General features: G+C 35.3%; 1 protein-coding gene across 3 annotated transcripts in view; it reads right to left on the bottom strand.

The window, feature by feature from the left end:
- Positions 1-14585, bottom strand: part of FNBP1L (formin binding protein 1 like) — a 99435-nt gene that overhangs the window by 18531 nt on the left and 66319 nt on the right. For all 3 annotated transcript variants that reach the window (XM_004752577.3, XM_004752578.3, XM_004752579.3), the window contains exons 6-9: positions 9201-9305; positions 5188-5316; positions 3246-3392; positions 996-1199 (exon numbers count right to left, since the gene is read on the bottom strand). In XM_004752577.3, the coding sequence (XP_004752634.1) occupies positions 996-1199; positions 3246-3392; positions 5188-5316; positions 9201-9305 (585 nt within the window). The remainder of the gene's footprint in view (positions 1-995; positions 1200-3245; positions 3393-5187; positions 5317-9200; positions 9306-14585) is intronic.

Here is a 14585-nt window from a genome sequence, read left to right as displayed (position 1 = left end):
AAACTGCAACTATTATCACAAATAGGCAAATTTCATTACATTTGTGGTTTTTCTCTCAGACTGTTTCTATTTCATCCTCATTACAACTCATTAAAAAAAAAAAATCAGTAGTCCTTATTTTTCTAAGCTCCATCTACTTTGATTTGACTTTTTAAAAAGTCTCACCTCTCAACTTCTCACCTGGAAAATATTATTAAAAGCATGAATAATGATTGAATTAATTCTAAGTGCATTTCTAAAGATATTTATAGGTATATTATAATTTGAGTTATATTTATGCACATTCTTATGTCAAGAGCAGAAAAATGAATTACAATCATGTGTACTTTAGAAGAGCATATCTGATTAAAAGTACATATCTATTCTCAAACTAGATAGACACCGCTATAAACACTAAATTGGTAAGATTAAGCACTCATCTAGCACTCATCTGTTGAGCTAGATTTATCTAACATATACAACACATCAAAAAATGGATTCCAACAAGAAGAGTGTGGATCTCTTAGTAAACTAGAGACTTTAACCTCCAATAACCACAAACATTGAGCCCTTCCCATTAAATATTTACCTGAATGATAAAAATAACTATTAGTATAATCTATAAAACCTAACGTGACATTTATTTTTGCTATGGTCACCCATTCATTCTAATAGAGAAACTGCAATTTTAGTGGTCTTACAGTTAGATCATAAAGACTCCTTAGAAATTCTGACTGAAACTATAAACAAGTGAAATTTCAAAAGCATATAACTCATGAGATATTAACTATTTAATACTTTTACTTATCAAGTGATGTTCAATTGTTAAATCCAGAAATAATTTTTACTATTTAAGATATAAATCTGTTTCTAGTAAGTAAAAAGTTAACTGAATCATTCAAATAAAAATGCTTATTCTCTATTAATAGTAAGTCATTATCCAATCAACACCTACATTGATTTAAATGACACACTAAAATAAAATTATTAGCATAGAAGAATTTTAGGACTTTTACCTTTGGCTTCTTTCCAAAGAGCCACAACTTGCCCTTGGCCTTTCCTACTGTGGTTTTGGCATCCATCTTCCCACTTTCTTGTTTGGATGCACTGATAGTCCCATCAGAAATGGTTCTATAAATATGCTGACTGTAATCTTCAAATGGAAAGTCTCCTGGAGGTTCAAATCCAGACTTGAAGGAGTCTACTACCATTTGAGAGTCCTACACATATGAAACATGTTTTTAAAACCATTTCATTTATCTTTAATACCATCAGCTTTCAAAACTTTACTCAAGAAAACAACAAAAAAAAATTTAAAGGGAAGAATTCTATAGTTATCATTAAAGGTTTAAAGTGAATAATTTGTTCCTGTGGATTAATAATAAACCTTAAATATTTTAATCCCAATAAAAATACTAATTTATAATAACGTTAACACTTTATAAATTTGTAAATGAACATTTTTATTTCATAACTTCAACCCACTGAAATTCATCTGAGGACAAGTTAGTTGATAAGAAAGATCTGACAGAAGGAATACAGGAAGAGGTTCTACTCAAGTAGAAATTCTAAAAAGTTTCAAAGAAAAAGGCCTCTAACTGCAAAAGAGAGTAAGAGACAAGTAGAAAGGCTTTCATTCATCCAAATGGGAAAGGATAAAAAAAGTATCTTAAAGACATGTTAACTTAGCAACAGAGAAAGATCTCACAAAAAGTATTAAATACAAAAAGCAACTTTAAAAAATACAAAGTTTAGTATAATTTCCCTAAAACTTTAAACCTCACATAACTACTATATATTGTTTTTGGACAAACCTACCAGGATCCCAACATTCTACTGACACCTTAAGCTCATTATTTTCAAGCAGAATACTTTATCTCTAGGAACTCCTCCAGACCGGACCCCTAACCACTACTCTTTTGTGGCCTATTTCTGTTAATTGTGCATTTCACCTGTCATTTAGTCAAATGTTATTCATAAACCACACTTCAGTTTTGTCATTAATGCTACCCCTACCAATATGAGAAAGGAGAAGGGACTTAACTATATTTGTATTCTTGTATCCAGCCACACTGACATGTAAACGTAATCTCTGAATTCCCAATTAAAGAAACCAAAACTTCTTTTATTTTTGTTTAGTTTATTAATTTATTTTGGAGAGGGGACGGGGGAAAGCAAGCAAATGGAGGGAGAGGCAAAGGAAGCAACTTCAAGCACACTCCCCACTGAGCACCCGGATGGGGGGTGGCTGAGGGAACCCCCATGGGGCTTGATCCCAGGACCCCAATCTCATGACCTGAGCCCTGAAACGAAACCAAGAGTCTGCCACTTAAACAACTGACCCACCCAGGCACCCCCAAAATCCTTTTATTTTTAATTTTTAAAAGATTATTTATTTATTTATTTGACAGAGAAAGAGAGAGAGAGATCACAAGTAGGCGGGGGTGGGGGGAGCAGGCTCCCTGCTGAGAAGACAGAACGATGCAGGGCTCAATCCCAGGACCCCAAGATCATAACCTGAGCCAAAGGCAGAGGCTTAACCCACTGAGCCACCCAGGTGCCCCAAAAATCCTTTTATTTTTACAATTTAAATTAGAATTCTATGGGTTACAGGAAGGATGCTAATTAACATAATACCAATTTGCTATGAAGACTAAAATATGTGGTACATATTTGGTAACCCCCAAACACTGGTTCTCTTCTCTTACTCTTTCCTCATAATCTGTTTTTGCCAACCATCCTTTCTGGTCACCCAATCAACATTTACTGAGAAATGACCAGGTACAAGAGTCTTGCTAGACCTTCATCAAGATAGAATGTGACTGGATATACTTCCTCAAGGGGAGCAGGGCTATGCTGTTCTACTTATTAAAGCCCTCCGCCCTTTTTCCCATGGGCCATTACTTCATACATTACCCATGCTTCAGGTGTCAACTCTTATATTAAAAGCAATTCCTACAATAGCTCCACATCCATTTCTTTCTCTTAATTTTCACTAGAGTAAGAATATAATACTGTTTGTAACCTACAGTTCACAGGTTGCATTATACTCTTAGAGTAGACTTAGTGAGTGGAGGAGAAGGATTAGAACTCTTTCCTTTCAGAACTAGAATTTTAGTGTTTAGAATGGTCTAAATAGTGTTTAGAATATAATTTAGAATCAGGTACTCATCAATTACTTTGCCCCTTTCCTAATTCATTTCACCATCACCAGCTGCATACCTAAACCAAATACACTTATTCAAATATAATCATATAGCACTTACTCTTCTTTCATCAACTGATTTTGCGGCGAGAATCATTCCTTCCAAACATTTTGAAATGATAGGAATAACTTTGCGTTCTGAGTCTGCAAATCCTCTGTAACACTCACTGAGTTTAATAGTCCTTCGTTCATCCATTTCTTGTAGTTGCTAATAATCAGAAATTTTTTTAAAAAGGGAATACTGAATTTTCTTTTCATGCTGAAGTAAACCCCACCTACAAATTAAGGATTCTACAGTAATAGTTACATTGTTGTTAATACTTTTTCCAGTGCTACAAACTTAAAATACTTAAAACTTGAGACCTGTTCTGTAACAAAAGAAAAAAAAAATATCCAGCCTTTTAGCACATCTTAAAACCAGGTGACACTGGTTTTCAAGTATTCTAAAGGCACCCACTAACAGGCTACCAGCTCCCTACCTCTTACCACCTCCACCTTTCATTCTTCAGTCAGAGCAGCTGTGTATGTGTCCAGGGAAAGTTGCACTTGAAAAAAAGAATTCTGATGCTCTCCCCACACCCCTTTTAAGCAACTGACCTATAACATATATAAATCTGAGATTTCTTAGCCCTTTAGTTAGTTCAGACTACTTCCCTAAGATCTGGCTGGACTAAGGATCCAGAGTTGACTGAATACCAACAGGTACTCAGACCTACCGCTAAGTCTACTGCTCAGAGTGACTGTCAAAGGATTGGGGACACAAGATGAAAAACAGGAAGCCATATGGTGAAAATGGTATATACAGTGGAATTCCCACAGTTCAAAAATTCACTGGCACATGACACCAAAGAATTATGCTGTGATAAGTGAAGCCAATAAATTAACGGCATTTCTGACATTTAAAATCTGCCAGTGCTACAAAGCCTTTCTTTCTCCTAGAAAGCAGCTACACTGCTCAAATCCCCAAACTCACATAGCCTTCATACCAGTTTTTCCTCTCTAATCACTTCCCAAAGCCTGTGGGTTTATTTTGACACTCACATTTTCACAAAAGGAACTACTCCCAGCATTACAAAATGGCAAGACTGCTCCATAGCAAGGTCTAAATAAAAGGATCAGCCCAAAACACAGAAAGTGGTTGATCTCCAAGTTATGGTCTCCCCAGAACATGAAGGCTTAGCTGAAGAGCCTAGAAAAGCACCCAGAGAGAGGACTGGCAGGCTAGATACTCTGGATTAAATGACTGGAATATGATATCCACTCTAGCCCACTACCTCTAACTATGCTCCCTTTGTACTGCTAATTTGGTTAGAATGAAAAAGAAAATATATTTGGGCTCACAACTCTTTCCATATAAGCTCTGCTTTCCCACATTACTTTCAACACCATTTCACTTAATCCCTGTTCTCTAAATTCTTGTCTTTTGTAATAAGCAGTAACATAACTTAGCCCTCACAGAAATTCTGGGTTTTTATCTCAGGCTGTTTGGCAACTGTTTATCATCAAATGATAATGGATGGAAACTTATGGCCTGAATTACATTTATGATCTCGCAGCTAGGAAGACAAGCAGGCAAAAACTGGGATAGCAAATCCACTTCATAAGATTTATTTCTGCCACATGGAATAATGCCAGAGATTCGGGTATAGTGTCAAAAAGCTACATCCCAATTCTTGTCAAGCAGATTACAATGTACAATTCCAGTGAATTCTTCCCTATGTCCTAATGCTCAGTGATATGGTATTAAACTTTATCTAGAAAATGTCATTGTTTTAGTGGACTGTTTATTACACTAATCATAAATCTATAGGAAAATTTGTGATTTCAAAGTTAGGAAAAATTTACTTTGCAAATCTATAATCATAAAGGAAATTCGTATCACTAATCCTGATGACTAAAAAATATAAAAACATTCTGGCTTATTCCTGAAATTTAAGTTTCACTTCTGAAGAACAGCTCTTCCAACGGTAAAACCACATTAATTTCATAAATCTAAACTTTACCTTGTAAATCTGAGGAATCACTACGTAGAAATGTTTGTGTTGTTCTCCATTAAAGTTCTGTAATTGTGCCGCATATTCATTTTTATTTTCATCAGCCATATGTGTACGCAGATTCAACTGCTGTTTGGCCTAGAGACAAATTGGTCCAAATCATTACCAACAAAAATAATGAAAAAAATCATACCTAATTTGCTTTTCTAAAAATTATACCAAAACTAGACTTTTTCTAATTATTAGTATCATTTAAAATTTAAAGAGATGCTTGCAGACCGTCTGGCCAGAGCACTATCCTTTGCAACATCCCCTTTCTCTTACTGCAAGAGTCCGCCCTCTTGAAATAATCTGTTCAAATGAAGTTTCTCCTTACCAAATCCAGATTTTTTTTAATTAAATAAATGACAACATTATGGCCTGACTTAAAACAGGATGCTCTTAATCAGAAGCGAAAAACAGGACAGAAATATTTTAGACAATTAAAGTCAGTAGTGAAATATGCCTTCAAACATAATCCACTTATATCCAACTAGAACCACAGTGGAATCAAATAATGATAAAATGTTAATTTTGGATAAAGTAATACTTGACAACGATTTCCATCTCTATAAAAAACCAGAGGTACTTTAAGGATTATTTAGAATACAGTTGTATTCATCTCAAGCTCTTATAGAAGTATTTTTTGAATGAGTCAGGTTAGCATCATCTATATTGATAAGAATGTTAGAATACAAACTTAACATAAAATCATTAATTCCAGATTTAATGAAAGGGAATCTAAATAAATTTCTCAACTGTCTAAAGTAGTAAGAAAAAACTAAGTAGGAATTCAACTCAATTTTTTAGTGTTTCAAGGAATAAATCATGTTATACTACAGTATTCTGGAAATGGTAAAGCACATTGTGAATAAACTTCATTACTTTAATTCCATTTTCTGCAAATGGGAGTCTCTAGCCTTCTAACAGCAGGTCCATAAGTTATTCGGAATTCAGAAACAAACTGACCTATGGAAATACATGCTAGCCAAGACACCAAATTAGCCCACAAAAATGCATTTAATCCACAGGGTACTTGAAGATTACAATACTTAAGTACTACGGAAACAAAACAGCAAGCCCAAAGTATTTCCACAGAAAAATACATTTGAAGTTCCAATGTGAGACCTTAAGTACACATTGCATTTATTTCTTCTCCCTTTCTCCCTGCTCCCACAAACTATGATGGAATACAGTATTCCAAATTATTCCCTACTCACAATGGTTCCATCAGGAGAAACCATTTCTGTTCTAAAGTCACTAGCTGTGATTGCCAAAGCATGGGGCAAAGGTTCCAGCAAGGTATGTGGGAGTATAACAATAGAAAGCTAATACCAACTGAAGCTTCCTCTGACATACAGTGGGCTTCATACTAATTGCCTTCTCTCTTTTATTTTTTAATATTGCATTAAAAATCCTTTAAATTTTTAATTGTGGTATAATACCACAATACATGTAACATAAAACTGACAATCTTAGTCATTTCTAAGTGAACAGTTCAGGAGTGTTATGGTAAACTCATGCTATATTATTGCTTTAGGAAAATCAGTAAGTAGCTTGCTCCCTCTTCACTTTTTTTTTTTTTTTTAACTTTTATCAATAGTTGCTCAATTGAAACTATGATCCCTTCCCTCCCTGGTCATTTACAATAGAATTCCTCTACTCCATAGTTTTTAAAGCAAATACTCAAAGTTTTCTAAACCTCTAATAAGTAAGGGAACTGCAAACAAATGAACATGAAAAAGGAAATTATGAACATGAAAATAAGTTAGGTCAAACTATTAAACATTTTATTTTATATCTGGATTTCAAAATACCTAATTGTTACTAAAGATCTCTTTACAGACAAAATGAAAAAAAAGTTAAATGAGAGTCCAGTTAAAGAGTTCCTTAACTTGTCTACTACATAAACTATGTATTCAAACAATGTTTAGTCAAAGGAGTTTTTAAGGAACCAGTGACAATAAGAAAGGATGAATCCCATGTATTAAACAGTGCTGTTTCCAACTGTTGTGGTCCACATTTTTATCAAATAATGGTAACACATCATATGCATGACATGATGCTGGAAGGAAATGAATATATGGATGATCAAAATCAGGATCCAAAAATCTTCACAGCAGAGCTGAGTCTAATAACTGACACAGATGTACATATGCATTTAAAATACCAACAGCACAAGTTCTGAAACATGTTTTCATACCACACTACATATGAAAAAACATTGGGTTAACCATAAACTCAATGGGAGTCCATCCAAACAAGTGGTCAATATACATTTAGGCCATGATTAACATAAATTTGGTGTTCAAAACAAGGGAGGCAATCAAACTCAGAACCAGTAAGACCATACCTGTATTATTATATCCAATCAGAAGTAACATAATTTATGTGGGATATTAACAAATTAACAGGTATCCAAAGGAAAATAGTTAACTTGAAAGTATTTCCTACATAGAATAAAAGAAACATGATGGTTTATCTAAGGGTAGAAAATAAGCTACAAATATCTAAAGAGCTATTAGGAGGAAAATACAGATTTGATATGTTTCTGGTATCTCAAAGAAATTTAAACAGAGTAATGAGTGGGATCAATATAAGGAAATGCTAACGCCGGCGGGGGGTGGGGTGGGGTGGGGAGAACTGCCTTAAGACTGTGTATTTCCAACAAGATGGAACTTAATATCATTAGAGGTTTGAAGTCATTAAAAATCAAGGAGAAGGGGCACCTGGGTGGCTCAGTGGGTTAAGCCTCTGCCTTTGGCTCAGGTCATGATCTCAGGGTTCTGGAATCAAGCCCCGAGTGGGGATCTCTGCTCCGCAAGGAGCCTGCTTCCCCCTCTCTCTCTGCCTGCCTCTCTACCTGCTTGTGATCTATCAAATAAATAAATAAAATCTAAAAACAAAAACAAAAACCCAGGCAGAAAAAATAAAAAGCCTCACAAGCTATACTAGAAGGCCTTTAAGGTAATTGTAAAATCTGGATTTTATTCAATTTTGTAGCTTTAAAGTAGTAAAGAAAACGGAAATAAATCACTACTCCCTTCCTTACTTTTTTCTTGTTCTAATCTTATAGAGAATTATAAAATCCTAAGTTGAAAATATACAATGGTGTATTTATATATTTGGTATATATATTGGTATATACTCCACAAAAATGTGGAGTAAGGTTCAAAATCCCAACACTTCAGCTCCATCACTAAGTCAAATGTTCTAAGAAAAAGAGCATATAGCAGGAGAGAAGGAAAACCTAAGCAGCCTAAGTTACAGGGCTGATCGTACAAACAGTTAATGTTACAGAACATCTGACCCAGGTCAGTTAGTGACAAGAGAGTTCAGTTTCCCAAAATGAATGAATTAATGAATGAATGAATGAAACGAACAAACACACACACACATAAACAGCTAACATCACATACCTCTGACACTTTGATCTTGTTTTGCCTTGTGTCAAGTTGGGGAACCACACTACCCAACTCCCATTTGCACACCCCATCAACTTACCTTAGACTTTTTTTTTTTTTTTTTAAATATATTTGTCAGAGAGTGTGAGCACAAGCAGGGGGAGAGGCAGGCAGAGCACACAAAGGGAGAAGCAGTTTCCCTGCTGAGCAGCAAGCCCAGGGCCCAGGACCCTGGAATCGTGACCTGAGCTGAAGGCAGTCACTTAACCAAATGAGCCACCCTGGCATCCCTTACCTTAGACTTTCTATTGTTTTGGAAGAATAGAAACTCATTCTCAATTGCAACCATTTCTTTCTTATGCATTCTGAATGCAGTTAAGACATTAGAATAAAATAAAGTAACACATATTAACTACTTTTTCAGACTAACTTGTAATATGGAAGTACACAAATATTTGTATATTTTAGGTTTGGACATAATTTTTTTCTTGGGAAAACTACCAATACAAACATTATAACTATTTTCCATATGTAAATAATGATATTTTGATACCGAAGTCAGTTTGGATTATTTCTTACCTTTTCAACATCTGCCTTGGTTGCATTAGTATCATTATCCAATCTTTCGTAACTCTGTTGTGCCTTTTCCGCCTCTCTACATTCTCTTTCAAATTTCTTTTTACTCTGTTTAAAAAATTAAAATATCACACTGAGATACAGAATTATCTCATTAAAAAATAAAATGCTGCAACTGTACATTGTACAGAATTACATACTAAAAATAAAATTTTTCTAAATTAGAAAGGAAATGTTAGCATTATAATCAATCCATATGACCTAAATATCAGACATAGACTGTGAAGGAAAAAAAAAAATCACAGCCATGTCTGAGTTAATATATATAATATACTTCATCATTTGCCAATAAGAAAAAAATCACACGTATTTTATAATTTTTTATTATAAGCTCACCTTCAGGAGGACTTTTTGGTTTGTTTGATGTTTTGTGTTTGGTTTTGCAGGTTTGTTTAGCTGGTTGGTTTTGATGTTTGCTTTTCATTTTTTGTGGTGGAATGTGGAAATGTCCTCCCTCCAAAGTGGCTTCAATTTGTTTCTTCAGGGTGTCCCAGGAATACCGTTAGCCCAGAACCAGGCCTTTGAAATTTTCACTTAATTCAAATGACTATGACTTTGTAAAAGCTATTCACAACAGAGCTGTGTGATAAGGACCATATTTCCTTTCCGGCATACTTCCTTTTTTTTACTCCTGGACTTAGTTTTTTATCTTTGCTTAGTTTTCAACATATTTTTTTCTAATTCCACCGTAGTGTGCACAGTTCTTTAAAAATCTCCTCAGTTAATTCAAACATATTCAGAGTTCTATCCATTTTATTTTCTTAAAGATTTTATTTATTTATTTGACAGACAGAGATCACAGGCAGGCAGAGAGGCAGGCTCCCTGCTGAGCAGAGAGCCCGATGCAGGACTTGATCCCAGAACCCTGGGATCATGACCTGAGCCGAAGGCAGCGGCTTAACCCACTGAGCCACCCAGGAGCCCTTCATTTTATTTTCTTAATGAAATCTCTTCCAAAGGCCTTGATCTACTGAAATTTGGACTACTTAGCCAAACTAGACCTATTGCATAGCTGCTTCCTTAAAAATTCCTTCACCATCATTGCCAATTCCTTTCACCTCCCCTTTTGACAATTCCACACCTTCCCCATTCCTGGTTCCTTATTTTGCTAGAATACATTCAGCAACAGCTTCCTAAAGGATCTGCAGGAGGTAATTTTCATTATTTTCATTTTCATCGTTTTCATTTCAAATTTCTCCATGGCCAAAAAAACCTTTGCCATCACTTTCAACTGATAAAATCTGGCTGGGTATGATGCTGTCAGAGTTGTCTTCCTTCAGTAATGTATAAGTACTAACTAATCCACTATCTTCTGGCTTCCTGATCCCATTCTGATTCCTGATCCTCTGCATAAAACATGTTTGTTTTGTTTTCCATTCTGGAGGCTGGTAAGCATCTTCTCTCTCGTAACGGCTCTGAAATTTCAGGAAGATATGTCTTGCTCTGAGTTTACTGTGCTGAGCACCTAGAAAAACCTTTCAATCTGGAAACTCGTGTCTTTCAATTCCGGGAAAATTTTCTTGAATTATTTTTGTCTGTCCATTTTCAGTGTTTTCTCTTTTATAGAATGCTTATTACCTTGAAAATGAACCTATAGGATGAGCCCTCTAATTTTCTTGTATTTTCAATTTCTATCATTCTGCTCTACTTTGAGAGATTTCTTCAATTTTATTTTTTTCTAATGTGTTTTTCATTTCTACTATCCTAAAGTTCTTCTTTGTGTGTGTATTCCTTCTTTGACAGCATCTTATTCCTATTTCACAGATATAGTATCTTCTCTATTCCCTTTCAGAATATTAATAGTGTTTCAAATGTTTTGATTGTTTTTGCTATTTTCTATTTTCTTTCACAGTTATTGTTTCTTCAAAGCTGCACCCCCATGCCAAAGTTTTGGTCTTTATTATTTACATTAGTTGTTTTCTCTAAATGTCTGAGAATCCGTGCCTCTCTGTTCTTATTTTAAAAGCTAAATTAAAGTTTTCTACAGATGGGGCTTTTGGATTATTGTCTCTTCCTCTAGGGTGATATGGCCGGTCAGTTCCCTCGGAGAAACCCTACTATTGTTAACTGTAAGTCTTTCCTCTCAAGCTAGTTAGATTCCCCAGAGGAGACTCCTCAATTTCTTACCTGGAAAAACATATCCCTTGCTACTGTATTCTGAGAATCACTCAGAAGAAAGCAGAGGATGTCAACATTTTCTATGTAGCTAACAACCTCATTAGAACAAGTTAGATGTCTATTTCTTATCTTGGGGATTACAAAACTACACACGGGGCAAATCTGGGTTCCGAACCTCGTAACTACAAGGTCAAAGCCTAAATTTTTCACAAGACACCTCTCCTCCTTTGACCTTCAGACAGAGACAAATTTCTCTGCTGACTCCTTTGACCAGTGGGCAGAGTTCTTACAGTTCATGTTTCACTAAAGGGCCAGTCCTTTGAAGGTTCAAAATTTTACACAGGTTTATCAGTTCCAACTCTCTACAACATATAGAGCTAAAACATCATCTCTGTCCCGGTATATTAAAACGTAAACCCTTACCAAGGTCCAATAAACCACCACACTCTAATACCTCTGCCTTTACTCTTCAAATGCCACTGTATCTCATAAACCTACTGCTCTGGCCTCTAGTTTACCCTTTTTCTAGCAGTTAGTAATAGATTTCCCTTTCTCTTCTCTTACTTCTAAGAACTTAAAATACAATAAAAAATATTTTAGATATTATATCAAAGTATTTGTAGCCAAGAGGTCTCTGAGTTAGCTCAGATTGTCATATAGCTAGAATCAGACACACCTATACAATTAACATAAATAAATGTGCGCAGAAAATTTTACAAATTCTTTAAATGTACCATTTTGATTAGTATAACAATACCAAATAAGACATGTACAATTTATTCAAAGCACATAAATATATCTGAATGCACATAATATTCAGAATGTCACTTTCCTATTAAGACTAAATTTCCACATTAAAAATAAATTTCCACATTTACTTCTCTGAAACTCAGTTCACACTGTTTTCAAGCTGAGTAGCTACAGGCTACTAATTTTATTTCAATGTGAAGCTACTATATACAAAATTACTTTTGTATTAGTCATCTTATTATTTGTGAAAAAGAAACTATTAATTTCAGTGCAACAGCAAAAGAATCACTAGTATAATATTAAAAATACTAATACAGTAATATTAAAAATTCTCCTTCCCTGAAAGATATCATTATAGAATATAGGAATACACTCCAGAAAAGACTCCCCTTCCTTCCACCCTTTACATGCCAGACTGATCAGCAGCCAATTCTATTCCTCCACCACTTCTTAGAAGAGCCCACCTCCCAGGGTAAAGCCTGACAACAGCTGATACTTGCTTTACCAGCCTCCCCACAGCTGGAGCATGGTCAAGTAATCTAATCCTGTCAAAGGTACCCATTAGGAGGTCTGCTGGGGATTTTCTCAAAGTTTTCCCTCCCTAATAAAAAGGAACAGTTAAAAGAGAAATGCTCTCTTTTTCCTGCTTCTGCATGCAGCTGAGAGGATGTGGTGCCTGGCAGCTTAAGCTGGTTGTTGACCATAAGGAGACAAGCCTGAGGAAAAAAGCCAACATAGTCAAGACATAAAAAGTGGACAGAGAAAGCAGAACCAGCTTAAGTATATCACTGAGCTACTGAACAGCACTGAAACTGCTCCATTTCTGAGCTCTATTCTTAACAAATTTGCACGCTTTGTTACCTGAGCCACCTGACAGACCTGGCATCTTTGATACTTCTATCTTGGTAATTTCTCATCATCCCTTCAAAATCTTCTTTGCAGGCTCCTCTCTTCTGCCCTCATCTTAAATGCCGGTGTGGCCTATTTTCATTATCCCAAGGTTAGTAACTGTCTTTTTAAATATTTTCCTCAACTTTCAATATGCGTCACTTACTCAGCCTGTCTCTTCCACTTCTTTATCTCCTCTCAATTTATTTCAAAAATGTTAGGAATTTCACAAATTCATTTCCTTGATTAAACAGGAAGATACAGAACTAAGAAATGAGATCCTGCACATACTTCTACATATTCCACAAAAATTGTATTTGTCTGCTCCCTCACTAGACTGCAGGTTAGACAAAAACAAGGACTATGTCACTTATGCGTTTTTTCCCCACTGTTCACTTTTTGACCATGACTTAGTACACATCAACGATACCTTCAATAAAATTAAGTTGAGCTGAACACACCTTTAATGGTATTGTTAATGCCTTAAGGAAATCATTCTCACATTTTTTTTCAATGCTTCTTTCTTATGACCCCTCTAACTTATGGTTAGTAACTGCCAACTATTCTAAAGACAAGTCAGCACATATTAACAGGAATAATTTGTGCCAACACAAGTTTTTAAAGGGACCAATGACTCATGAGTGTAGGAGTCTGTTATTATGTGTAAATGAAAACACACATACATCCACACTCATTAGGTGGCAGATACTAAGAATGCTAGGTAAGGTAATTTAAAATTTAATAAATGTAAACACTCCCTAAAAGTCTTGTTAAAACCAATTAGAATGAAAATGAAAACAAAAATGAAATGGACTATTAATATAAATAAGAATTCTCAATTAGCACAAGTGTCTACAATCATATATCAATGACATTTATATAACAGAACTTTACTCTTAGAATACGTGATTTCAGGGCGCCTAGGTGGCTCAGTGGGTTAAAGCCTCTGCCTTCGGCTTAGGTCACAATCCCAGGGTCCTACGGTCCTGGGATCCTGGGATCAAGCCCCACATCAAGCTCTCTGCTCAGCAGGGAGCCTGCTTCCTCCTCTCTCTCTGCCTGCCTCTCTGCCTACTTGTGATCTCTGTCTGTTAAATAAATTAAAAAAATCTTAAAAAAAAAAAAAGAATACGTGATTTCAAGCTCTGAATTTGTGATTTTAAAAAAAAGGAAAAAAAGGCCAAAAACATGTATATACATGAGGTTTTTAAAATCTCAAATCTAAAAGTCCTTAGCGCAAACTAAATTAATTTAACATGGGAAAAACTCCCTTTGGCATAATTTTCAAGGAATAATGTCCATAATAAAAAATACACAAGTAAACAAGTAAAGAGTTAGCTGCTTGCTAACCTGAGAGTTCAGAAAGAAAATATTTAAGATTTTATTTATGTATTAAGAAAGAGAGCCTGTGAGTGTAGGGAGGGGCAGAGGAGAGGGAGAGAGAAGGAAAATCTGAAGCAGACTCTGCGTTCAACAGGGAACCCAACACAGCTGAAACTCATGATCTGAGCCAAAACCAAGAGTTGGATGCTCAACTGATTCAGGCAGGTGCCCCCAGAAAGAATATTAGTC

The sequence above is a fragment of the Mustela putorius genome, unplaced genomic scaffold, assembly GCF_011764305.1.
Source record: "Mustela putorius furo isolate JIRA1106 unplaced genomic scaffold, ASM1176430v1.1 tig00003853_pilon_pilon_pilon, whole genome shotgun sequence".
Lineage (NCBI taxonomy): Eukaryota > Metazoa > Chordata > Mammalia > Carnivora > Mustelidae > Mustela > Mustela putorius.
This window is presented reverse-complemented; position numbering and strand designations above follow the sequence as displayed.